The sequence below is a fragment of the Scatophagus argus genome, chromosome 19 (assembly GCF_020382885.2).
Source record: "Scatophagus argus isolate fScaArg1 chromosome 19, fScaArg1.pri, whole genome shotgun sequence".
Classification (NCBI taxonomy): domain Eukaryota; kingdom Metazoa; phylum Chordata; class Actinopteri; family Scatophagidae; genus Scatophagus; species Scatophagus argus.
The window spans coordinates 15,047,820-15,072,172 of NC_058511.1; the positions used below are offsets into that span (position 1 = coordinate 15,047,820).

Genomic DNA, 24,353 nt, shown 5'->3' on the forward strand with positions numbered 1-24,353 from the left:
AAGGAACAGTAAGACACGTTCAGGACTGACTAAAAAATATGAATCTTTTCAAAAGTAACAACACACCGTTAAATTATGGAGCAGAACGCATTTGGTTGTTTTTTAACCAATATTTTTATTATTACATGAATGATCATATATATATATTTAAAAGTTTTGAGTGGTATTTCCAGCTTTATTTAATATTTTTCAATTTGTCAACTGTTTGACTTTTATTAATTAAAGACAGCTGATTATTTTTGGTCATCAAGTAAAAAGCACTGTATAAATTATTGGCCTAATTACTCATTGTTTGTTGTTTAACCCCCAGTATAAGGATGTCAGGTTTTGACTACATAGCGAGTCACCACTTTAAAACCTTATGGTAAACACAAAAATATGAAAATTCTTGAAATGAAGCTTAAAAGAATGACAACTTTTTAGTATTCATTTTTGAGATTGTGGTTTAACAGGTGCTTTTGACATTTCTTTGCAAAGTCGCAGCGCCCCCCTGTGGTTCTCTGTGAGTAACGGTCAAAAACCACAACCAGATGGGAACAGAAAAAAAAAAAACAATCACTGCACAGCAAAATGAGCATGAAATAAAATCAGATTGTCGTAATTAATTTCAGTGCAAGAGAAACAATTTCTGCATCAGTAAAATAATGTGGATATAATGTGGTTGTGTTGTAATTATTTTCTATTGTGTAAAGATGGTAAAATCAGCATTTTAATATGAGTGTTACAGGCACAAAAGGCAAAGTTAGTTACAACAAGATTAAAGACTAAACTGAAAGAACAAGTGAGATTAAATGGCTGATGATACTGCAACCTACCAAGTTTCCCCATACCCGCATTATCATCTTAACGTAGTTTGAATATACTGTGCATATCATTACAACAAGTATCAGATTCCATTGTCTTTACTAAGGTTAAACAATTAACCGCAAAAAGCAGTAAAATAACAGACATTTTGCTGGGGCAGGATTACAGAGCTTGATTATGCTTATGGTACTGTATGACCACTTATTTCTTGTGATTCCTGTGCGTGACAGTGCACAGCACCCCACTCTTCGGCCTGAGTGTGCCAGTGTCCAGGATGTCAAACGTCTGTCCCGGCACCAGGGTGAAGTCAAACCTCTGGAGCAGTTTGGCCATCACCACTTTAGCCTCCATCTGCAATCACCCCACCATCCACTGAGTTAACTCAATGTGCTGTTCAGTTTTATGAGCGTTTATGATGATGTCTTCATGACTGTCAGCACCCACCTGAGCAAAGTTCTGTCCCAGGCACGAGCGTGGACCGAGGGAGAAGGGGTAGTAGCAGTAATAAGGCCTTGTTACGCAGATAAGAGACAGTCTTTGTTAATACAGACCATTTCCCTTTGTTTGTGTGGGACAGTGAACAGTGTTCTAACTTGTTCAGACTGAAAATAACACTTGTCTTTATGTGAAAACTATATGCGACTTACTTAGGAGCATCTGGGTGGAATCTGTCTGGATCAAATGTCAATGGGTCCTTGAAGAATTTATTCAGTCTCCCAGTCACATAGGAGCTGAACTGAATTTCAGAATGTTATAATGGATATTTTAAAAGTAAGTAACTGTTTATATTTTGTGACTATTCTAAAAAGACAGACAAACATACAAAATTTTTTTTTAGTCTGTGACACAAACTTCCTGTTTTTGAGATAAAAACAAAAAGTGAATGACTCACAAAAGATATGGCGCCTCTGGGTATGTGGATACCATCGATGACCATGTCTTCCAGTAAAGTGCGAGATGTGCCTGGAGCTGTAGGGAAAATCCTCAGAGTCTCTTTTAGCACCTGGAGTGCAAGGTGTGATATTGGGGGGGGGGGGGTGCACAGAAATGACAAACGCATGATCTCCTAGTTCATCAGTAGATGGAGCCATTTCTTATACTGAAAACTTACTGTACAGGCTACCATGAGAGTCAGTGAAGATTCACAAAATCCTTCGCTCCTCAAAAGAGCTGAACCCTGATTTTCCTAAAACCTCATGATATCTACCTGTGAGAGGTAGACCAGCTGTCCCAGATCGTCATAGCTGATGTCCTGTTTCATCCCAATGACATCATCTACCTCTTTCTTCACTCTGAGAAATAAAAACAGCACCTGAAGAAACCATCGTTCACTAGCTGCATTATGAAACTTCTTGGCGCTGCATTATTAGTTCTCACTTCTCCAATATGTCTGGGTGTTTTGCAAGCTCCATGATGCAAAAAGCCAGTTGATTAGCTGTAGTTTCCTGTCCTGAAATGTTATGGATGACAAAATGAATCAGAACATTACCTTATAACAGAGCAAAGATAACAATAACACACAACACATTAAAGTGATCCCATTCTTTATCACTACACAACTAAAAGAACAGTTCACATAAAAACACTTCTAAATTTCACAGCATTTCACACATCAAAGCAGAAACAATGCAGAACTCACCCGCAATGAAAAATGTCACAAAATTGTCCAACATGAACTCTTCATCTTCTTGAGTCAAACTTTCCTCTGGGATAATAAAAAAATGAACAGAACAATTAAACCAATGTTATTGTCATCTTATCATACATTGTCGCAGTTGAAGTCTTTGCATTATTATAATTCATTACACTAACCTAGTTACATATTCTGCAATACTGCTCTGCAAATCTATTAATAGGAAATGTTAATAACACATGTTGAGATGATGATGCTTGTATTTTATATAGGTTATGGGTTACTGTTCAGTTTAAAATATCCAGTTTTTATCTAGAATCTAGACACTAGTGTTTGCAATAACACTGTTACAGTACAAGGAGGGTAAATGTTTTTATATAACCAAACCGAATCTGAACTTTAGGGACCATAACCTTTGCCTGCAGCTTTGATGATCTGCGTAAGGATGTCCTTGGGAACGTCATCGCCTTTTTGCATGGCAGTCTTTCTGTCATTAATCCACTTAGCTCCAGTTGTGCGTAGCAGGAGGCAAGCTTCCCTCACTTCATTAATGAATGATCTGTTCTTTGGATTGTACTGGAATGCAAGATTTTAAGATCTCAAACAGTTTCTAATATTTTCACCTTACAAACGCCATACAAATTTGCTGTGAAGTCCTACCTCATATAAGATGTCTCTGATATGGTGCAACATCCCTTTCAGACATAACTCAATGGCTTCAGGGAAAGGTGAACTATTTTTCAGCAGGTCTAAATCCACACCAAATGCAGCCTGAGATTTATCAAGAAAATAAACACAAACAAAAAGTTCAAACTTACTTCAATGAACTGTTGTGACAAGCTAGTACTTTATATCACATCCAAGGAAACCTTATTTGATCAAGGCTACTGCAGCTGCAAAACAGTCTATGGCACAGTACCTTAGCAATAACATCCAGCGTAACACAGTTGACTAGGTGGAGCATCTTGGCCTCTGTTTTGGTATCTGCCAAATCCGTAAGTTTATCCATCAGTGTCTCTGCCTTCTCATTGAAGATGCCCATAAGACCTCTCAAATACCTACAAATAATTGTAGTTTTAGACAGTGCACTAGCATGTTCAGCACAATGTAAAGCTCCACAGAAATTCTATTTGAACAATGTTGGCCAAAAGAAGTTGAGCAAAAGATAACCATAGTCTGATGCTACAATGACTACTCAAAAATAATTATTGAGCTCCATTTTGTCTCTTTGTGATGATCAAATAACTTACAAGCTGCTGAACGCAGGGTCCATAATCCGGCGCTGTTTATACCACAGCTCATGGTCCGTTACCGTTACCAGGCCATTACCTAGGAACCTTGACGAGAGATGCAGAACACAATACTTTGCAAATAGCAAAATAAGGTTGCAAATGATTTGACATAACAAAACAGTACCTGGGACTCAAAGGTTGACTGGTTGATATTGGCTAATACGTGCCAGTATCACTCGAGCTCACATTACATTGTACAGTATATGATGCTGTATCTAACTCTGTAATGTCAAGTCAGGAATTCAGCAAATTGACAGTATCACAAATAACACGTTTACTGCTTGCCATTGCTACATTATTCCTCAGCCATACAGTATCATTTGACAGCTAATTTGACAGTTTGATAAAGTACCTTTGACCAAACAGTGTGAAGAGTCTACTGTGGAGGAATTGATCTTTGGGGTACTTTGGAGACATCAGGATTTCCTGAAACAGAGCCATTGAAAGAGGGAACAATGACACTGGATGTTTCTAGTGCAAATATTATTAGAACATAAGCTTAAACTTTACCAAAAATTATTTCTAGAAAAAAAAAAACTCTACCTGTCTCTCTGTACCCTTTCACACTGTTTATTGCACCATACTTGTGCAACGGTTTACACAAATGCTATCATAAGGTGTGGTGTTTACCTTGGTTGCCTCTGGGCAGGTCACACAGATTAAAGCATAATGCAGACCATTGATCCTATAAACTGGTCCATAAATCTCGGCCCTGTGGATGACAATTTAATTCTAAGTTTGAACTGTAAATAATACAACCTCACAAGCCAAAGTGAAAGTGCACTGCTCCCAAAACCCACTGAAAATACACACATACACACGCGCATAAAAACAGATATAAATATAGATTAGACAGATATATGGATACGAATACTCAGAGTAAACAACTTAAACACATAAAAACTGCTGCAACCACAAAAGAACAGCACACAGATAATCACAAATTTAGCTAGCTATAGCTCATGCCAGCTAATAGGGGGAGGTATACTACATTGGTATGCGGGTCATGGAAACTAACTTCAGCGAGGTTTCAACAGCCTTTGTTCTGCATTTACTTGTTTCCATTAAGTCTCAAATAAGTAACATACTTTTGCGTATTTTCATTTGTCCTTAACTCACCATTCCAGAATTTTGTCGTGTATAACTTCGCCATTTTTCATCATCCTCAGAAACGTGGGTGAATGTCCAAAGAGAAAACTGTGGATGAAAAGTGTCAGATAACAATAGTAAAATTAACGACATTGACGTTTGAATTGTTTTAGCTGACGTTAGCCAACCGAACATCAGTCAAACAAGTAGTTAACCTACCTGTCTCTCGGTGGCCCAGGTATGTGGTCATATTTCATATGAATGTGTTTAATATATAGGCAGTAACCCAGAAGCGCCAAGAAAAGTAGAAACAGCATAAACATCAGCGCTTGAGCAGTCCAGCTCAAAATCGCGTAAAAAAACGCCATTTCGCGAAAATCCTGTTGGATAAGATAAACGCTGTATCGTGGGTTAGCTACACACAATAAAATCAAAGATCAAGTTACGTGGTGCGATACACTAAGCACGTCAACGTCTCCGCAATGTTAAACGCACAACGCAAAACTTCCGGGTAAGCACGGAATAACAAGATCACCAGTGAGGAGTATGAGTCGTATCAGGCTCCATAGCTCAGTGGTTAGAGCACTGGTCTTGTAAACCAGGGGTCGCGAGTTCGATCCTCGCTGGGGCCTGTGTGGGTGAGATTTTTGATCTTTAAACCTGTTTTGAATACCTTTTAGTGCATTAATCTTACATTGAACTGTACTCGTTTATTTACCCTGCTTTTTAGTTGGCTAACATTATATAACTATAGCAAACTTGTTTTTGCAATCACAATCTCACAACACCTTTCAGCATCTTTAAATGTAGAATACTCTGTGATTACTGTATAGTATATGCCATTAGACTACAATCACGACACTACAAACATAAATAAGTGCAAAATAAAGTATGAACGTAAAATGAAATATGTATGATCCCAAATGCATTGGCCGCAGAGGATAAAAAATATAAAATGGTCAGAACTACAGCATGTAACTATTATAAGCAGGAACTTATGATTTTGGGGGGAAATGTAGGCTTACTCAGAGTTCTTCAGGCGCAGACATGTAATTTTCTGTCTAGTGTAAAAATTAAATATGTTAACTTCAAACAAATTTTTATATTATGTTCCGAACTGTCCGTAATGACAACCTAAGACCTGTGATCCAGAAGAATGTAGATATTTTGAACATAACACCATCATCAGGAACACTTCTAGAGAGTTTAGGACCTGTTCAAGGAAAATCCGCACTTTTCATGTTTTATTTTGAGGTACATGTGTCAAAATGGCTGCATTAATCTGTTTCTTAAGGTTATATAGTGGGGTAAACCACTTCAGCTGAAAAGACATTAGCACATAACATAATAATAAAGCAAACAAAAAACCTTTAAGCTTAAACTTTATAGGTTTATGCCAGGTCCCTAAAAACTGAGCTATCATGCATATTTAATGAAGCAGAAGAAGGCTTATGTGCTATGCACCCACTGCACCTTGTAAACTGCAACTCATGATAAACATGACTCAGGGGTGAGTTACAGAGTTTTCATGACCTTAAAACTTTAAGAAAAGTTCATCCCTCATCAATCAGTTGACAAGGGAATCCCTCCATGACTGAAAATAGGACCAATATTGCCAACTGGAGCATAAATCTACGTACGTAGATGCATTTCACACATAACATCGTGCCAGCTTTCATTTCAGAAATTCTCCCTGGGTTAAAACAATTGCACTCATCTCCCAGAACACTGGAAAAATGGGGTAATTGACTGACTCAAATGATAACTCACATAGGTTTAATAAATAGATGCATACAGAAAGCTAAGTGACGCAGATGGATATTGTGACTCAAATGTGCACTTACGTCTGCTCGTGTGAATATATTGGTTAATCAGAAAACGCATTCTGTGGTGCTAAAGGAAGCGAAAACTAAGTCTATTTGTAGATGGGAATATGGTAAAACGGAAAAAAAAAGATATTCATGATTGATTATAGCTATGATATGTGAGTACAGTCTTCTAGGTGATCAAACACTGTTGTCTTTTTAAGCTATAAACCCACAAAAGCTGAGCATGTCCTTTTCTTCAATACATGCACTTACCTACTTCACATTATTTAGGCTGAGGCAAAGCTGGAAGCAATGAGCAGCACCCTAATCTGAGCACCATCTCAACCAGTGGGTGGTGATATACAAACACACACACACACACACACACACTATAGGATCATTTTTACATGGTAAACCAAGCTGTTAATAGCCTTTCAGAATTACCGTGTGTGTTACCAACATGAAAAGAAGAGACAATGCAAATGCTTCAGTGTTAAAATGGATATAGTGTATTTTTCAGACCACTTCATCAGGCAGTGAATCATTAACTGTATCATTCTTTGACAAACAAAAAGTGGTTTCATTGGTGTTGATATGGGATTTCAACCTTATTTATTCTTGCATATCAACTGACAACAGAGTAAACATAAAACATGCTGACTAATCGATTAGTCAGTGGACAGAAACTTGATCTGCAATCATTTTCATAACTTTATCTCATTTTTTTTGAAGCAACAATCCCCTAGTTTCATTGGTTCCTACTTCTAAAATTGTTTTGAAATTTGATATTCTACTACTTTTAATATTTTGTACAACAAATAATTCACTGATTGATCAATGAAATGGATAAAGAAACTAGTTGTAATAGATGTTAAAAGGCTAAGATGGTCTATTTATGAGCATAACTTTAAATGCAAATGTCAGATTTGTCCAATATAAAATAATATTATTCTGAATAAGAATTAGAAATAATGTCTTTAATTTTGAGGCCACTGCTGCAGTTTCAGACAGCTCAGGGAGAATAGTTGGAAGCGAGGTCCACATTAAGGCCTGTATAGTGACCAGCAGGAGGTGCTCTTTGCCAGTTTCTTATCATTTCCAGTATTCCTCCATCTCTGATGATCATCTCTTTTTCTGTTAGAATATGAACTATAGACCTGGTCAAAAAAGACACATTATGATATTTTCTGGCATCAAAACATGTTGGTGTTTTGCACATTCAGCCCGAATGTTGTCCATTTTTCTGTCATTCCAGCAAGACTATATCTCTGATCTCTGAACATTCTGATCTCAGGTATCCTGGAAATCTCATCTGACCTGCACTTTTTTGTACTTGTTTTCTACGATCCACCCACTTCTACCACGATGGTCGTTTCATACCTGCACATATTGTTCGCAATAACCTTCAAGCTTGTCTGCATTCTTATCTTAAAAAGAACGAGCAATCATATTTTTGGTCCAGGGTCCTGGCTCTGTGTAAACGCTGGAGGGTAGGGGTTGTTTGATGTTGTTATGGCTGGCTGGCTGCCGCCTCAGTACTACTGGATCTGCAGGCCCCTCTCATGTCCAAAGGTATTGTGTTGGCTGCTCTTTTGATTATATTATCAACAGAGAAAGAAAGAGGGAGAAAATTAAGACTCCCACTGGACACAAGTAAACAAGCGAAAGTTTGTAGAGTCTGGTTCATCTGAAGAATGTCAGTTATTCAGACTTCTCTGAGGATATTGATGTCCAGTGTTGGGATTATTGTGTGGAATATTGCTCTTTCTTGATAAAATGATTTGCTTGTACTCTGCCTGCAAGATTGAGGAGCATGAAAAATATTACAGTGGAAAGGACATTTTGACCCTGGACATCATCTAAATATTATCATTATCCTTTTATGTGTAACAGCTCCTGTATGTGAATGTGAGACAATAATGCACACTGTAATAGTTCATTGACTTTTAGCTGGTTGGCCAGTAGACCACTTTGTGCCAAACAAAAGTTAGCTCCTTTCAATCAGTGTCCTCAGAACATGAATCATACATTGGTGATCATCTGACTTTTCTCATAACACTATTATGAGGTTGACAATTTTGTTCTTTTAGTGAAATATCTTAATTAATATCAAATACATTTGAATGGATTATCATAAAATTTGGTACAGACTTTTATGATCTCCAGAGGATGAATGCTACTTACTTTGGTGATCCAATTACTTTTCCTCTAGTGTCACTTCGGATTGAAATTTGTTGCAAACATTCATATTTTGTTCTGTTCAGGATGAATTTTAACAACCTGGGTGATTTACTTCTTTATAAAGCAGTAAATATTTCAGTTTGTCCAATACTTCAATTCATGATTAAACACTTATGAAACTAATGACATTTCCATCAGCGTCAATTGTATTTTGTGTTTACTGCTAGCCAACACACTACACTAGTATGTGGAGAATGACTAACATTATTGCTAAACATTTGTTAAAATTGTTATTGTGAACACGTTAGCATTGCTGGTGTTAGTGTTTAGCATTATTGTTGACTCGTAGCCTTTTTATTTCTTCACAAATTAATACCCTGCTTCACCTACATTTGAAGAAAGGGAGGCAAAAAAGCAACACACAATTTTTTTCAGTGTTAATCAAGCTCTATATCGCTTGCTTTTCTTCCGCTAATGAACAAGGCTCCATTTTGAGATTAGTCTTGTTGATCATCCCAGAACAAGGCTTTCCTCTGTGCAGAGCTGGTCAAGGAATGGGATAAGTCAAACTCTAGATAATCCATAAGATCCTAAGATCCATTGGCATTCTTATAAGCCATGTAGGTAGTACAGCTAAAATATGTGTATGTCTTTGTAAGTGTGTTTGGCTAAGCATATATTTGCCAGTATACATGACTTCAATGAGCCCTTGTCAGTGCCTGTGTGAGTGTATATTAGTGTGGGGTTACCCTCAGCACAAGTGATCTGCAGGAGGGGGGCTGGGGACAAGGCAGCCTGTAACAGGAGCAGCAAGAGACTTGAAGGGCCATGCTGTTTGCAGGTCAAGCAGCCGCAGTACACTCAGAGGAAATCTCATGTTCCTGCCAGCCTACAAAAGTAAACAGATCTGCAACCACCAAAAGCTGGCACTTGGCCTGGGCCACCAACTAAAGGAATGAATCACATCACACACATACACTGACTAAAATGTAGGTGCATGGTGGAGGATGCGTTCAGAATTCTGGATGCCAGTGTACTCTTTTCACATTTTGTATGGGAAATAATTTATGCTGCATTACAATTCACTGATTTTGGTCAACTTGAAGTTTTGTATATCTGCAGTGAACTCCCTCAATGACATGACACACATGCACTCCATAAGCTGTGAAGTGTATTCACCCGGTCTTTAAATGCATCCGCCCTGGAACTCTTGCCTCATTCAATATTTCAGATAACATCTCTTAGCCGCAGAGTTTTGAAACCTCTCCTCTCTTTTATGTTCCTCTCACTCTCCTGTTTTCCCTCTCTCTGCTTTCTCCTCTGTCTACACATCTGAGGTTATTTATCTATTATTCTGCAGCAGCAATATGGTCAACATGTGTCTGGCTTCCCTCCACTCACCACTCATCTGTAGTCAACTTAGGAATCACTGAAGGACCATGGTAGACCTACCAAGCTTCTTATTGTTCATTCAAAGGGGATACTTGCCTCATGGATGGATAGTATCTTCTTGCCTATGCACATTAACATTAGTACATCCTCTGCTAATTGTGTCCCACTTTTGACCTTATGTTCTATTGTAAATGCATAACCATGCTTTTTCCCCCCCTTTTCTCTTGGGTCAGTGAGACCAGCAAGTAGAGGATAGTCATCATGACCTATGGAATTAGAGTACCGGTGTCTAAGAGGAGTATTTGGATTGCCTAAGCCTATGGATTTGCATTACCCTGACCTTTGAACTTTTAATCTGAATGTTATTTAATCCTGTGGAAAGAGTATAGCCTCAGACAACATGATGGGAGCATTAGATCAACCTAGATACCACAGCAGAGATGGATGATGGGTGACGGTAGCTGTTAGTTAAAGCATGCACAGGCTTAAGGGGTGTGGATGAGTGGAACCCTCCGTATAATTTTGATATTCCATTTGTCTTCTCTGGAATCTGCATTTAAAGGAATTTCTAGTAATCCCTCTTACTGTTGCTGAGACATGTACCTTCAGGCACCAAACATAACTAAAATCATATTCATTAATGATGCATCACTCTTGCGAATCACTAGATGAATGCCAACAGCACATTTTTAAATCATGAAGCACGTGGTTGCTTGTTTAGAAGTCTGACAGAAAGTGTTAGTAAGGCTTTTGACCTCCAGTCGCGAACTCTACTTCTAAAGAAAACCAACGTTTGATTAAGAACACAGACAATAAAACAGAATAAACTGAGGAAATGTTTGATGCTGTTGGTTCAAACAACAACTGCACACACTGGTAATGTGCTAGAAAAAGGGAACTCTTGCAGGAGTTGACTCCTGTTTGGGATCTGTTGGATGTGGAAAGTCAAGCCAGTAGCCACTTAGCTTAGTTTAGCATAAAGGCTGGAAACATTGAGAGACAGCTAGCGGTTCCATGGCTTCAAGGGGGAATTCCATGAAAAGTGTAGATTTCTCAAATGTCTTGTTTCTGTGTATCTGTGTGAACATGCAAAATGGAGCATGGATAAAGGTAAAAAAAAAAAAAAAAAATAGTGTAAAAGAAAAAAAAATCAAAAAACAATAGACTGCTAGTTTGTTTGTTTGAATACCACTGCTAGGTATTTTAATAAATAGAATAAGCTCAGTTCTCATGGTCAGAGTATTCTTCTTTGATATTTGATGGTTTTCTGACTGCTGGTCCAGCTTACTTGTTGGAACATTTTGAATTATTTTTGAATTCTCGTGTGTACATGAAATATTTCATAAAGCAGTTGTGTAGACAGGTTTTTTTTGTTTTTAACGAGCAGGAGAAATATCTGTTTAGAAAATATTTGTATATGCCATTTGCATCTCTTGATGGTGGTGTGTATTTTTTGCATAGTGCAGGTATAGTTCTAGTTCCCTTCAGGGGTGGCAGCTCTCCAGCCCAAGTTGAGTTCCAAGATTCATCACTTTGAATGATGTTGTAACAGATTATAATTTTACCTGTTTTTCCTTTTGGTTGAGTGCTTTATACTTTGAGGTCCCTGACATTTTTGCCCACACTATCCATGGTTTTCACTATCCACTGATTTTGATTCTTTTTGGCAGAACAAGGTCAGCTGTTTTCCCCCGTGTCCAGTCTTTGTGCTAAGCTAACTAGTTGCTAGCTATAGCCTCATATTCACTGTACAGCCATGAGAGTGGTATCAGTCTTTACATCAAATCTTCATAAGAAATCAAACAAGCCCCTTTCACAACAAAACAAACAGTTTTTTTATATGAAACTATCATTTGCTTTTGCCAGGATATGAAGGAACTCTCAGACATTTTTCATATATGAAAGAATAGTTTGGGTAGTCTGGTAAACTTTATTTCTCACTGGTCTCGGTGCAGTATCTCTGATTGGTTATCTTAAGATTTACCCTGTTGCTGCAATCAAGGAAGTGACATGTTTGCACTTTAATGGAATGCATGCAGCACTGTACCTGTCTTGTTGGAGAGGAAAGGTATGGAAACATTTGGTGAGTCAGTCAATAAAGAGCATAACTAGCCAGTTGTGTTCAAGGAATTTTGCTCTACTGCACTATGCTATGCTTGGCACTACTACATAGTATCTAAAGGGTGGAAAAAGAAACGACACATTAAGAAGTCAGATGATGAATGCAAGGTCTTTATATATTTCTTCAGCATAAATGCAACAACATATTCATAGAGCACTGCAGTACAAAATAAAATGAAACACAGACACATTTGACGATGCTGTATGAAGTGAGATGAGGTTATGAGGGCAAGTGGTTTCCCTTTTGATAATGGGTGCCTTCATTTCTCAGTCCGATTAGTGCACCATGTTGAGTAGACATTTCAAAGCTTCAGCAAACTTTAAAAAAAGAGAACAGACAAATAAATACTGTACAACACCATATATGTAATACTAGATTCAGAAATCACAAAAAGATCATGCTTTCCTCAACAGAACACTTGATATATGCACCTTCATAGAACAATGCAGCATTTCTGGCAAGTTTCCCTTCACTATAACACTATCATCAACAAATGGCAAACATGAGTACATTTTGATATGTGTGTGTGTGTGTGTGTATATATATATATACACACACACACACACATATATATACCTTAAATAAAGTGCCTTCCTTTAAAATCAGTGATTCCAAAATGTAAATGCCTGTTTGCATGTACAAATCTGGAAACAGAATTCCTGAAAAAGATTTGGAGCGAACATCCACAGAATTAGACTGGATAGAAGGGGCAATTCCTGGAGTTTTAAGATTTAAAGTAAATTTAAGATCTCTGCCACTGTTTTTTCAATAAGAGACATCGGCCTTTTTCTGTCCTTTGCACTTAACCTGATAGTGAAAGAAATATTTTTTGTTGGTGACTACTTCCATGTTGCTTTTACCAATATTCTACATTAGCCAGGATAAGGGATCTAACTACGACGCCTCTCAGGAACATTTATTTAGTTGGAATGTCCTTTCTATCCAATCAAGTTCTGTGCATAAACCCAAAGACCCTAAGCCAACATTTTCGACAGCAATGACATCTTTTTACCACACAACAGTTCATCAGCAACTCCTATTCAATTATAAGGGTTCCATTTGCTTACTGAAAGCATTATCTGTTCATCAGTTCCAATCTGGATTACGCATCCATTCCATTTACTAATCTTTTACCCCAATACACTTTGTACTAGTTCCAATAATGCTCCACTGTCGAGGTAAATGAACAAATTTGTTTATCATGGTCAGTTAGTCCCCCTGAGAACGTTGTGTGGACATATCTATGAGCACTATCTACTCACTGTAGAAATTAATTTTACTTAAATTTGCACTGTAGAGACTTAGGAGGCTGGAATTACACAAGCACCAACAGTCTGATTGTTAACTCTTTGGCACCCAGATCATAAATCTTCCTGGCTATGAAAATGTGAAGAACCACATGAAATCAATCTGTGTGACAAAAGATTTGAAATCAAATGTGCTGTTCCCGTACAATTACTTATTAAGGACTATTCTCATAATTCTCACTAGCAAGCTCGACAGCGACAGCAGAATGTTTCAGATCTTTTTATATTACCTCTCTGATTGAGATCCCAAATTCTTAAAACATTACTACTTTTAGTGTTCCAAAGGACAGTCTGAAATGTACATTACTGCGAATGCATCTGGCATCTTTTGGGTCATCTGATGTCCTGTTTTCTTATTACCCTTAATTCCATATGTAAAACCTGAAAGATCTGATATTGTAGCAGCACAGTTGGGATATTCATCTGCTGGACTCCTCTCATGCATGTGTGTTTGTTGAATCAATATAACCAGCCCACATTCATACATTTCCTTAGGTAAAATCTACAAGAAGCATGGCCAGGATGGTTTGCTATTGTCAATCACAAGCACTCCAGGAAACCAAAAAAGCCAGTAGGTAAAACATCACGCTTACACGCACCCAGGAGAGTGAACTGAATATGAAGAGAGCGTGAGCTTGATGTCATGCCAGATGTAGAACAGGTTGGCAGGCAATGGGAGTACGCCGCATTTTTTCCATTCTTGCAATTCAGTTCAGACGAGCCTGATATCAGGACACTCTGCCAAATCCTAACTTGAGACAGACACACTGTACCATCATTCCCACAAATCTCCCAATCACAACTGTGCATTTCCCTTGAGTCAGTACATGTTAATGCATAATACATGTTTTAGATGTAATATTTTATAACTTTCAAGGTAGACAGTCTCCTCTCAAATTAGGATTGGGCCTCCTGACTCTGTGAGTGAAGTGGTAAATTTGGCTGTGGTCCCTCAGTACTCCCTGGCCTCTTCCAGTTCATTCATGAACACGTCTTCATGGGGATTTTCTGGGCAGCTCAAGCCATTATTGGGTGGCCGCACTGCATGGAAGCGACTCCAGTCTCCCTTGCACAGGATCCAAGGCAGCACATCCACTTTGAAGTGCAGCTCAGGTGAGAACTCGGTGCTGATCAGGTTAGGCGTGCCTGCGCCTTTCCCCCGTGTGATCAGCCGCCCCTGATCGCTGTAACAACAGTGCTGTGCTGCGAGAGTAGATGAGTCGCCAGAAAGTGCTGAGCGGATGCAGTTACGTGCTGATGGTTTGTAGATGTCCAGGCGCTCCTTGGGGCCACTGGCATCACGCCAGCGGAACTGCCGGCCATGAGTCTCATCGTAGATACTGACCACAGTGTACGCCACCTCAGAGGGGTACACACAGGGGCAGCTGGGCAGCTCAGACAAGACCTGGTGGAGGTACCTCTGGAGGAACTCACTCTTACAGCTGAGCCACTTCTCACAGCTGTCCACATCTTTTGAAAAGAGGTTAGCAATACCTCATGAAATTACGTGTTACAGTTATTTATGGTAACATTACAGGTAGCACAAACAGCTGTCACATCTGAATCTTATGCCTATGATGAGCAAGCCAGTTCTACATTACCCTGTGATAGCATATCAGAGGCATGTTACAGTAATCTATCTGCAAAGATGGTACTATTATATACCTACAACTACAATATGCGTCTGACTGGGTATACAATAAGGATGGATCTTTTAAACCAATGAAAGAACTCACCTGTTCCAAATGGCTCTGTGCCATTCTCCATCTCAAAAGGGAAAGGCTCGACCACAGTGTTGACATCGCCTACAAGGAGCAGAGTAGTAAACTGTAGATTAAAAAACAGTTGGGAAGGCAGAACACATGTGCCTCAATACTACACTTTATTTTGTTATTTTGATTTCTTATAATGAAAATACAATCTCACCAGGACAAGGCTCAAGGTCGCACTTAGAGGCTTCGGTCAGAGTGCAGGAGTAGCCACAGGACTTGGTCCTCTTCCTCTCACCGTGTCCACATGTCACTGAGCAGGGAGACCAGGGGGTCCACTCATCTGTCTCCTTCTCTGTAAGAAGAGAGTAAGAGGACAGGACAATTGAAACATTTCAAACATATAACATCGGAAAATTATTCAATTCTATGAGTATTAAAGCACAATATCATTTACATATTACAACACAATCATAGGAATTACGAGAGGAATACATAATGAAAGCAAGGACTTAAATTTGCGGTCACAGGGGCTCTATTTCATGCTTTCAGGAATAGTTTACAATGACAAGATGCCCTGTATTTAACAAGCTAATATGAAGAAGCTTCAAATAGTTGACTGAGAATATGAAAAAAACATGTAACCCCACCCCAAAGAAAAACAAGAAAAACAACAACCTTATTTTAATTGTTGAAGTGAACTCAGCTTGTATTTCAGCAGTCTAATAAAAAGTTTCTGGACCGTCTCAGTCCATATAAATGACAATTTTCTCCTGGTCTAACCTTTCCCATGCAAACCCATATTCTTTTTAAGAAGACTTCAGTAAAATTAGAGAGAGAAGCTGTGCTGTGGCTGTCCGCCTCCGCACCATGTTTCCTTGTGGTGTTAATAACACTGAAAACAAGTCATTCTTGATTAAAGGCGAGGTGGGTGCAGAAATACCAGCTTGGGTGTAGCGAGCACCCAATTTTACTTTGTGGGAGCTGCCAACTCCCCATGTGGCCATACAGGATTGAGGTCTCAGGAGAGTCTTAATTACAGAAGAAGCTAAGACAGACATCCTTGATTTACGTTCGCCGGGTCCTTAGATGTGACCACTTAATAGGCATTGTTGCCGTTTGCTGGCTTGTATACATGCACAGCGGTCAAACAGATAAAGTCTATACAGAGGCATAACGACTAAGGACAAGGTCAAAGACTAAAAACTGCTCAGGTTTTTAGACACCTACACCGGGGGTTTGTACAACTTTCAAAAACTGTAAACCGAAAAACAAACAGATCAATCAAGCATACCGTAGATTGGTATCTGTGGGAAATGAAAGCTTCAGGCTGTGGTAAGCTAATTGAAAGAAGCTTCACTGCCCTCTGACCTACAGTAGGACTAATACACATTGGCCTGCCCTCTGCCCAGCCCATCAAACTTTTCTTTCTTCTTCTCTTTTCTGTCTTTTCTCCCTTTCATTTACCATGTACACCTTTCTCTTTCTCTTTCATTACTGTTTTTACCACTGAATAAGTGGTTTGTGCAAGCTGAGACACAACATTTTTCCCACCAGAGGAAGGCTGAATTAAGAGGGTGGAAAACTGTAAAAGTTATGCAGGGCCCTGAAAGCCCCCCGAAATTCTTGAACTGGCTCAAAAGGCTCAGCCACACAGGGCAGTAAGGGCCGCCAGGGTCTGGGGGTGCCCATGGGGTCCTGGGGAGGATGAAAGGCCCGGCCGAACGGCCCCTGTCATTCTGTGTTCCCAATCTGCCCTCTAATTGTCCACAAGCAGAGGGCTGTTTTGTCCCAGGGAACAGTGCCGGCCTCATGCTGCCATTAGCGAGCGCATCGGACCCATCTTCAAAAGGCAGGCCTCTGCAACCCGCACGACCAGTGTCGACTTCAAAGTGCCTCTACACCACAATGTCCTGATGGTCGAGTGCTCATGCTGCCTCGCATGCTGGCATCGTTTGGTTATCTCTGATAGTGAGGACAGTTATTGTGCAGTCTTCCTAAGCCATTCTGTTGTTCTCTCTCTCTCTCTCGTTCTGTCTCTCTTTCACTCTCCCTCTCCATACAGATACTCCTATTTTCTCTATCTCTTGTTTCTTAAATTCAGCAATTGCTTTTCTTTTACTTTCGAGTGTACCACATGGCAAACCTTACCATAATAGTTCTGCATTGGATCCCAGCCTTCGTTCCGATGCGTATCCCAGTCTCCACCCACTCCGCTGGGTAAAGGCTCTTCGCTGCCATAATCCAGTGAGTAATCTTCCTCCTCCTCTTCCTCACCAGTTTCCTCCACGCCTGACCGACTGTTGCTGTCCTCGCTGGAATCTGCGTCGGTGTAACTCCAGAAAAGGGGCCAGAAAAGCTTCTTGCCTCCGAGCCAATCTACTGTGGAAGAGGGGGAGGAGGACGATGAAGGTAGCCAGTCTTTTTCCCTGGCCAGGTCCATCTCCACCTCCATCTGGGGGTCATCGACCACCTCAATGGTTACCTGCATAGAAAATGATAGAGGCTGTCGACCTGAAGTAACCCAGGAACATATTCATGTCAGCTTCATTATTCGAGGAGATGAACTACTCTCTCCAAACTCACACTCTAAACTCGCAAACAAAGACTACAAATTGTAGCATAACTTAATAGAAGACATACATCAGTTCATAAAATCGATTGAACCGTCTAGTTTTGCTATGAAAAATTCAATACTTTCATGTAGCTTTAGTTGATTTCTCAAGAAATCAACTATCTCAAATGTGCATTTTTCAGCAGACAAATCCGCTTCCAGGATCTAAGTCAGCCAGCCAGATGTGAGCATGAGCGTTCAGCCGATCAAGCGATCCTCTCAGGGAGAGAATGTGAGCATTTATTATGGATAACTACCTCTCATTACCTCAATATGACTCATCTTAGATGCTACAATACTTCGGTTGATGTGAAGACCAGGCGACAGGGAGACCACAAGCAAAAACTTTTTAACTTTAACTGTTGTGAAATTAATTTCACCGTTAGGGAAGATATGATGATTGGAAATGTCGCCATTGGTCTTAGTTAAATATATCCTTAGTATAGAATATTTTGGTGGAAGTATGGTACATCTGGTCTATATGCTACATGAAAAGTAATCAGAAATTTGATTGGTCTCTGTACTTGATGTAGACATAGGCCAGCATCATTACGACCCTCTAACCACATCCTGATTACACTGACCAGAGTTGGAGAGGATAACTGCCATGAGATAAGTTAAACAGAGGACTTTTTGAGACTTTTGGGGTCAATTTAGAAGGACATGATGAGGATCTAATGGCTAACGTTCATGATTACAGAGACCATTTTCCAATAACACTATTTAACTAAATAGCAGCTAAGAAAGAAGCAACCAGGTATCCAAGATTAGACAGAAAAACAAATAAATCATTTTAGATTAAAAAAAAAAAGATTAAAAAAAACATGCCCAAGTTCTCCTTCCATGGATGGTTTTATTAAACCCATAACTTAGCATCTATTTGTTACAGGACTGACACAGCAGACAGACTAGTGCTAAAAGAATGTGTCTTTTTGACTGTATATAAAAGCAAACTGTGCGGTATTCCTGATTCAGTTTAAAAATTAAAAGCATATCCAGTGTCCCCAAATACAGTAATGTGTAACCATCCCTCTCCCGACTCACCTGTATGTTGGGGTTCTGTGAGTTAATGTCAGCATTGGCCAGGTCTGGAAAGTTCTTGAGATCCAGGATGAAGGGCTTAGTCTCCTCCTCAGGCTCCGGCTGTGGAAGAACACCAACCGAGCGGTGCTGGGGATGGGACCACCTCCTCTGGTGGCTGTGGGGCTCAGGCAGGAGACTCTGGACCTGGTTCTGCTGCTCCAAAGTCTCAGGGACATACTGGACCCCGCCACTGTGATTCGGGTGGGTATGAGTCTGCAAGTACAAGTTAAGATGTAAGATAGAGTTTGTATACACCAGAAACAATAACCTAATGGAATGATTAAAGGGAAAATGGGTGACAGGAAATGCCTTAAAGCCTGGATCTATGCTGTCTGTAAGCAGACACCAGCTTTATTGATGTAAAGAACAAAGGCAACAGAGACAACAGGACACTGAAAAGCCAGTATATTATGGCTAATGACAAAAGAGGATCTATCATTTAAAAAAAAAAATCTCATTGATGAGCATAAAAACAATTAATGCTCTGTTTCCAAGAGGAAATCTTTAAACCTTCGTAGCTTGGTCAGCAATTCCAAAAAGTTTCTGAGGCATCCAGCTAACCAGCCAAGTGACCAACCAGCCTTCATTCATTTCATTCTTTTTTTTCCCCCCACAATAGTCATGGCATCCAAGTCATGGACAAAGAGGGGCCTGTGCCAGAGAGATCCTCTTTTAGCTTTAATGAGAGGGCCTGGGAGGCGTGGGACCCCTGGGCTGGTGCGAGTGTGTCTGAACCTGCTGTGCTGCCGCCACTATGGCCACCACTTAATTTGATCTTCCAGGTTTTACAGTTACTGAAAAGAACAGGAGGAGATGTTGATCTCTGAAATAATGGTGATTAATGGTGGCATTATAATTGTGGGGAATCGTAGATATATGTACTGTATCTGGAATACAGGCACTGAAAATGGATTTTTGGTTGGTCTGATTCTCCAGCATGTCTGTTTCATGTCTAATAGAACACATATCTATTTCATGCCTGACAAAACCAAAGTACAAACCCTCTAATGAACCCTTGTCTGCCGTCATGTCTATATCATTCTAAATATGCTAAATTGGCCCAAACATGATTGGATGGGACCTTGAGAATTGACCTAAGTCAATTTGTGGTCCACTCAGTTGCAGTTTGGGGGCTAAAGAGGAGAAGAAATGTCTGAATTAATGACCCAACGGTTGGTGATTTATAGTTATGGCCTCTAGAACAGGGTGTACTTTCACTGACCGCCTGTGATTGTCCCATAAAGAAGTTATGTGGTCGGTCAAATTCAAGCATGTGAACACATTACGCCTGTTTCGAGGAGAAACCCGTCAAGCACGATAAATGACGGATGAAGAGAAGCTGGCCCTCTCCCAAGATATCTGTAAATAGGTGGTGACAAATAGATAACCTTTTTGGGACATTTAGCCTTTTTCTCTGTAGATTTATCCACTGCAAATACTGACAATAAGTATTACAGAATGCTAGTGTCTGTTTGAACTATTTTTAGGCCAATACACAGTACATATGTTAACATTTTTGTGAGAACGTTTTATTTTATATTGTTTTTGATGTAAACTGGTCCACTTTTCAGTTTTCAGCACTGGATACAATCTAAGTAGAGCTGAAATAATGAGTCAGTTCATTAACTGATTAATTGGAAAATCGGAAACTATTCTGATAATTGATAAGAACTGATATTAAGAACAAAGCAACTTTGATAAGGCCTCAAAATTGTCCGTATTTGCTGCTTTTTATCAGTGTAAACTGAGTATCTTCAGATTTTGGACTGCTAGACAAAGCAAGACATTTGAAGATGCATCCTTGTATTCGGAGAAACTGAGATTTTTTACTACTGACACTTACTGTACAATAATCAACAGCTTAAATTATAATAAAAATAATTGTAAAAAGGCAGCAGTAAATGCTGCACTGGTTGGTTACTCGGTTAGTTTTTAATTCTCATGTTACACCTGATGTCTTGCGTCTGGTACAAGGTTTTACCGATGAAGTCCTCCAGCATGATAATCCATTTTACTTTGACCTGTTATTAGTTTTAGAGTCTTACTGTCAACTACAACCAGCAGTGCCAACATTCACACACATGCCTTGACACCTACACACTCATGCAGACACAGAAGGTCCAGAGTCACAAGAGAGGCCACATACTTTTACACCCTCCTCATCTCGTCTTGTTACACATCTGGATCCTGTATTCTTTCACCCTGTATATCACTCTCCTCCTCGTTTCTTCCTCCCCCTTGTTCTCTCTGATCACGCTCCCCTCCTCTCCCATCAAAGGCCCGATGCCTGATGGCATGTGGTGTGTTTAACAGGGAGACTATCTGGATGCAGTGGGGGACCTCAGCCTGGTCTGGAAACTGCTTTTCTCTTCACACACAAACATTAAATCCTCCTTTCACTTAGCTGAAAAGACAATTTAAAGCTACTGTCATTGCTGCTTTTCGCGGTGACACACATTCAGGTTAGGGAGAAAGGGAGCAGGGACTGATGTGAGGGGCAGGGATGGGATTCGGTGGGGTGGTGGGGTTAAGGGGCTGGCTGGGAAGGCACGCAGTGTGGCAGCCCTGATTTATGCACCCACAGATATCAAAGGCCTCTGCACTTGGCTGTTTCCAAACCATTACAGAAGAACAATAAACTATAGACGCTCTTTGATCGCCATCTTTAGCAAATGGAAACGGGACAACAAATGCATGCCTGGTGGAATTGGGGTGAGGTTGTGGAGGTTGGTGTGGGAGGTAGGGACACAAAACAGTCAGGGCAAACGGGTCCCAATATTTGCAAAAGAGGCCACTTCAACACAAACCCCCTTCTCCCCTCTCTTCTTCTTCGCTGAGAGATGGGGGTAAAACCAAAAACAGGAAATTCCACATTAACACAAAAAAGAGCCAATGTAAACAATCAGATGAATGACACTTGACCTGAGCTCCAGCGCGAGAGATGCCGAGGGCTCGCCTTATTCTGGTTACATAAGCATCTCGTTACTGGGCACCCGTTTTACTGAGCTTCCCCTCCTCCTTGTCTCTTCCTCTGCTAATCTCCCCTCTCCATCCGCCACTTACGGACACACATCCAGCAGGTCACAGACCAGCGTACACAGTCATCAACTACTACAGCCTTTTGTTGAATGAAAAAAAAAAGAAAGAAATCACACAAGCCACAGTGAGATTTTTTCCTTCTTCTTCTCCCTAGTCATTGCGTTCTCCTCACCCCTCCTCCCTCTTTTTTCCTCTGTCTCTTTTTTGCTTTGACACCAGACAGATGATGAGAGAGAGAGTCCCAATAGGGCATCCATGGGAGGCCACACAAGAAGAGAGAGAGTTCAAAAGCAAAAAACTGAACCCTGACACAAACACACACAAACAGTCTTTGATATCCAAATATGTCCGTGTGTAACACAAACATTCCCGTACACACAGACTGCACAGTGTGTGTGTGTGTGTGTATGTGGAAGGAGTTTGGATTTATTATAGCAGGGTGAATGCCTCGTGATGGCAAACCTTACTATACATGGAGAGAGCCTTGCAACAAGAGAGAGCAGCACGCAGGAAAATTCTCACATTTTAGCTCATTTAATTGGATGGATCATTTGTTCATACGTTCACAAATGAACAAGCCATAATATTTTTCCCATGAGGCACCAAAGAATTAGTTTACTAATCACGCAACATTAGCATGGGAATTGTTTATTTTCATTCATAACATAATTATCCTTTAGAAACTTTTTTTTATGATATGATAATATTATAATACTGCAGTGTTATTATGAAATTGAGACTATTAGTCGACATTAATATGAAAGTACTGTATTTAGCAATAAGAACCAAAAGCGTCATTTTACAACAGCTAGCAAACCTGCACCGTCACACCATTTTACAAAGAAAAGAAAAGGATTTGTCAGAGGCAGGTGTGATTTTTAGGACATGACAGCTTTTTGTAATATGTTGTAAAGAAAACACATAATTTCTAAAGAAAACTTACCTTGTGGCCAACATTCTTGTGTCTGGCAGGAAACCCTGTTCCCAAACTAAACACTGACCAAATCACGAGCAGCATCTGAAATCTCCACGCGACCCCTTGACGCATCTTCTCTGCTTCAAAGTTTCCTGTGAAGGTAAAAGTGTTTTGGTGGCTTTTCTCAAACTATGCTCCCTAAATTAACTTGCTGGTTTAGAAGTTGCAACTGCGTCCTGCTCGTCCTCACTTTGTCAGGTACTTTGACTCAGAACAGATTAAGTTTTAGGCCCCGTCAGTCTCGAAGTGTCGCACTTTATGAAGATGCGCACCAGCGTCCCGAGGTATCCCGCGCGCTATCCATATCTGGCACCAGCGCCTCGTGCAGCAACTGTCAGTCCGTATGGCGGGTCGAGCTCAACGCCTCTCTTCCCCATAAAAACCACAGTTGGAAGAGCTTTAAGTACCAGAAAGAAGTCAAATACCCCACGCAGAATCTTCCCGTCCGCACCGGCGCTCGCTTATTCAACTACTTTAAACTGTGAGTCATTCCTTCGTGGGTGGGTGTTTTCTTCCAATACATTGACATCTGGAGTTCATAGCATGCTATGCGTTTTTGCTATCTGTTTGATGCGTTAATCCATTATCCAGCTTGAAGTTCATCCACCGGTTCGAGTGGTGTGTGTTCGTTTGTGTGCGCACAGCCCAGCCAACCGGTTTCGGTAAACTTGCCTTTTACGCACGCATTCAGAGGCTTGATGCTGAAGGAGTTGGGGGTGGGAAGCTTATTGCTCACAGCTGTGTGGAGGGGGGTGAGTTGGGCCCCTGAGGTTCATGATAAGGTACAAGGTTTAGTTTACACAGAACCTTCAATAGGCTACATACGTTCGACGTGAAATGGACATGTACTCACTCACTGAGAACACTCAGTTTAATCAAATACTCAAACTTGAATACCACATTTCACAGTGAAATATTCCCCTAATACGTTGTAAAATTATTTCCCTTGTTCCTGCAATCTTTTAAATCTCATGTAATTTTCTTTGAACTTTTCCTCTCCTTTCCTTAACTCTGAAAACAAGTCATTATGTCATCATACTGGCATACTTGCTTGACAAAAATACCGTTTTGAGACCGGAGTGAATGAGTGGCCGACGTGGAATGTTGTATAATAGCAGGATGTCAGCGACTTATCAGTCACAAAGGCTTACAAGCACGTTTGTCATGGCCTTTTAAGTTGGGACTACAGTCAGTGTGTGTGAATGCCATAAATAAGTACAAACCCATTGGAGAACTTGATACAAAGAAAGTGATTTAATCAGCACTGTTTCCAACCACGTGGTCAACAAACATCATGGCTTTAC

The 24,353-nt window shown here is 40.1% G+C and overlaps 2 protein-coding genes and 1 non-coding gene across 3 annotated transcripts; 1 reads left to right on the plus strand and 2 right to left on the minus strand.

Moving 5' to 3' along the window:
- Nucleotides 1-95: 95 nt before the first annotated feature.
- Nucleotides 96-5,311, minus strand: LOC124050207 (cholesterol 24-hydroxylase-like). The gene is made up of 15 exons (XM_046372485.1): nucleotides 5,038-5,311; nucleotides 4,849-4,926; nucleotides 4,360-4,441; nucleotides 4,082-4,155; nucleotides 3,688-3,774; nucleotides 3,357-3,495; nucleotides 3,098-3,208; nucleotides 2,851-3,013; nucleotides 2,444-2,509; nucleotides 2,182-2,254; nucleotides 2,012-2,096; nucleotides 1,697-1,807; nucleotides 1,452-1,540; nucleotides 1,249-1,315; nucleotides 96-1,155 (listed from the first exon to the last, which is right to left on the minus strand). Exons 1-15 carry the CDS (start codon nucleotides 5,184-5,186, stop codon nucleotides 1,006-1,008), a joined length of 1,524 nt encoding a protein of 507 aa, XP_046228441.1. The 5' UTR covers nucleotides 5,187-5,311; the 3' UTR covers nucleotides 96-1,005.
- A 66-nt stretch (nucleotides 5,312-5,377) lies between these two features.
- Nucleotides 5,378-5,450, plus strand: trnat-ugu. The gene has a single exon. It is a non-coding gene; the product is annotated as a tRNA-Thr (tRNA).
- A 6,960-nt stretch (nucleotides 5,451-12,410) lies between these two features.
- Nucleotides 12,411-24,164, minus strand: ism2b (isthmin 2b). Its single transcript, XM_046372667.1, has 7 exons — nucleotides 23,240-24,164; nucleotides 23,017-23,141; nucleotides 18,996-19,247; nucleotides 17,489-17,822; nucleotides 15,555-15,692; nucleotides 15,365-15,433; nucleotides 12,411-15,098 (listed from the first exon to the last, which is right to left on the minus strand). Exons 2-7 carry the CDS (start codon nucleotides 23,119-23,121, stop codon nucleotides 14,581-14,583), a joined length of 1,416 nt encoding a protein of 471 aa, XP_046228623.1. The 5' UTR covers nucleotides 23,122-23,141; nucleotides 23,240-24,164; the 3' UTR covers nucleotides 12,411-14,580.
- Nucleotides 24,165-24,353: the final 189 nt, after the last annotated feature.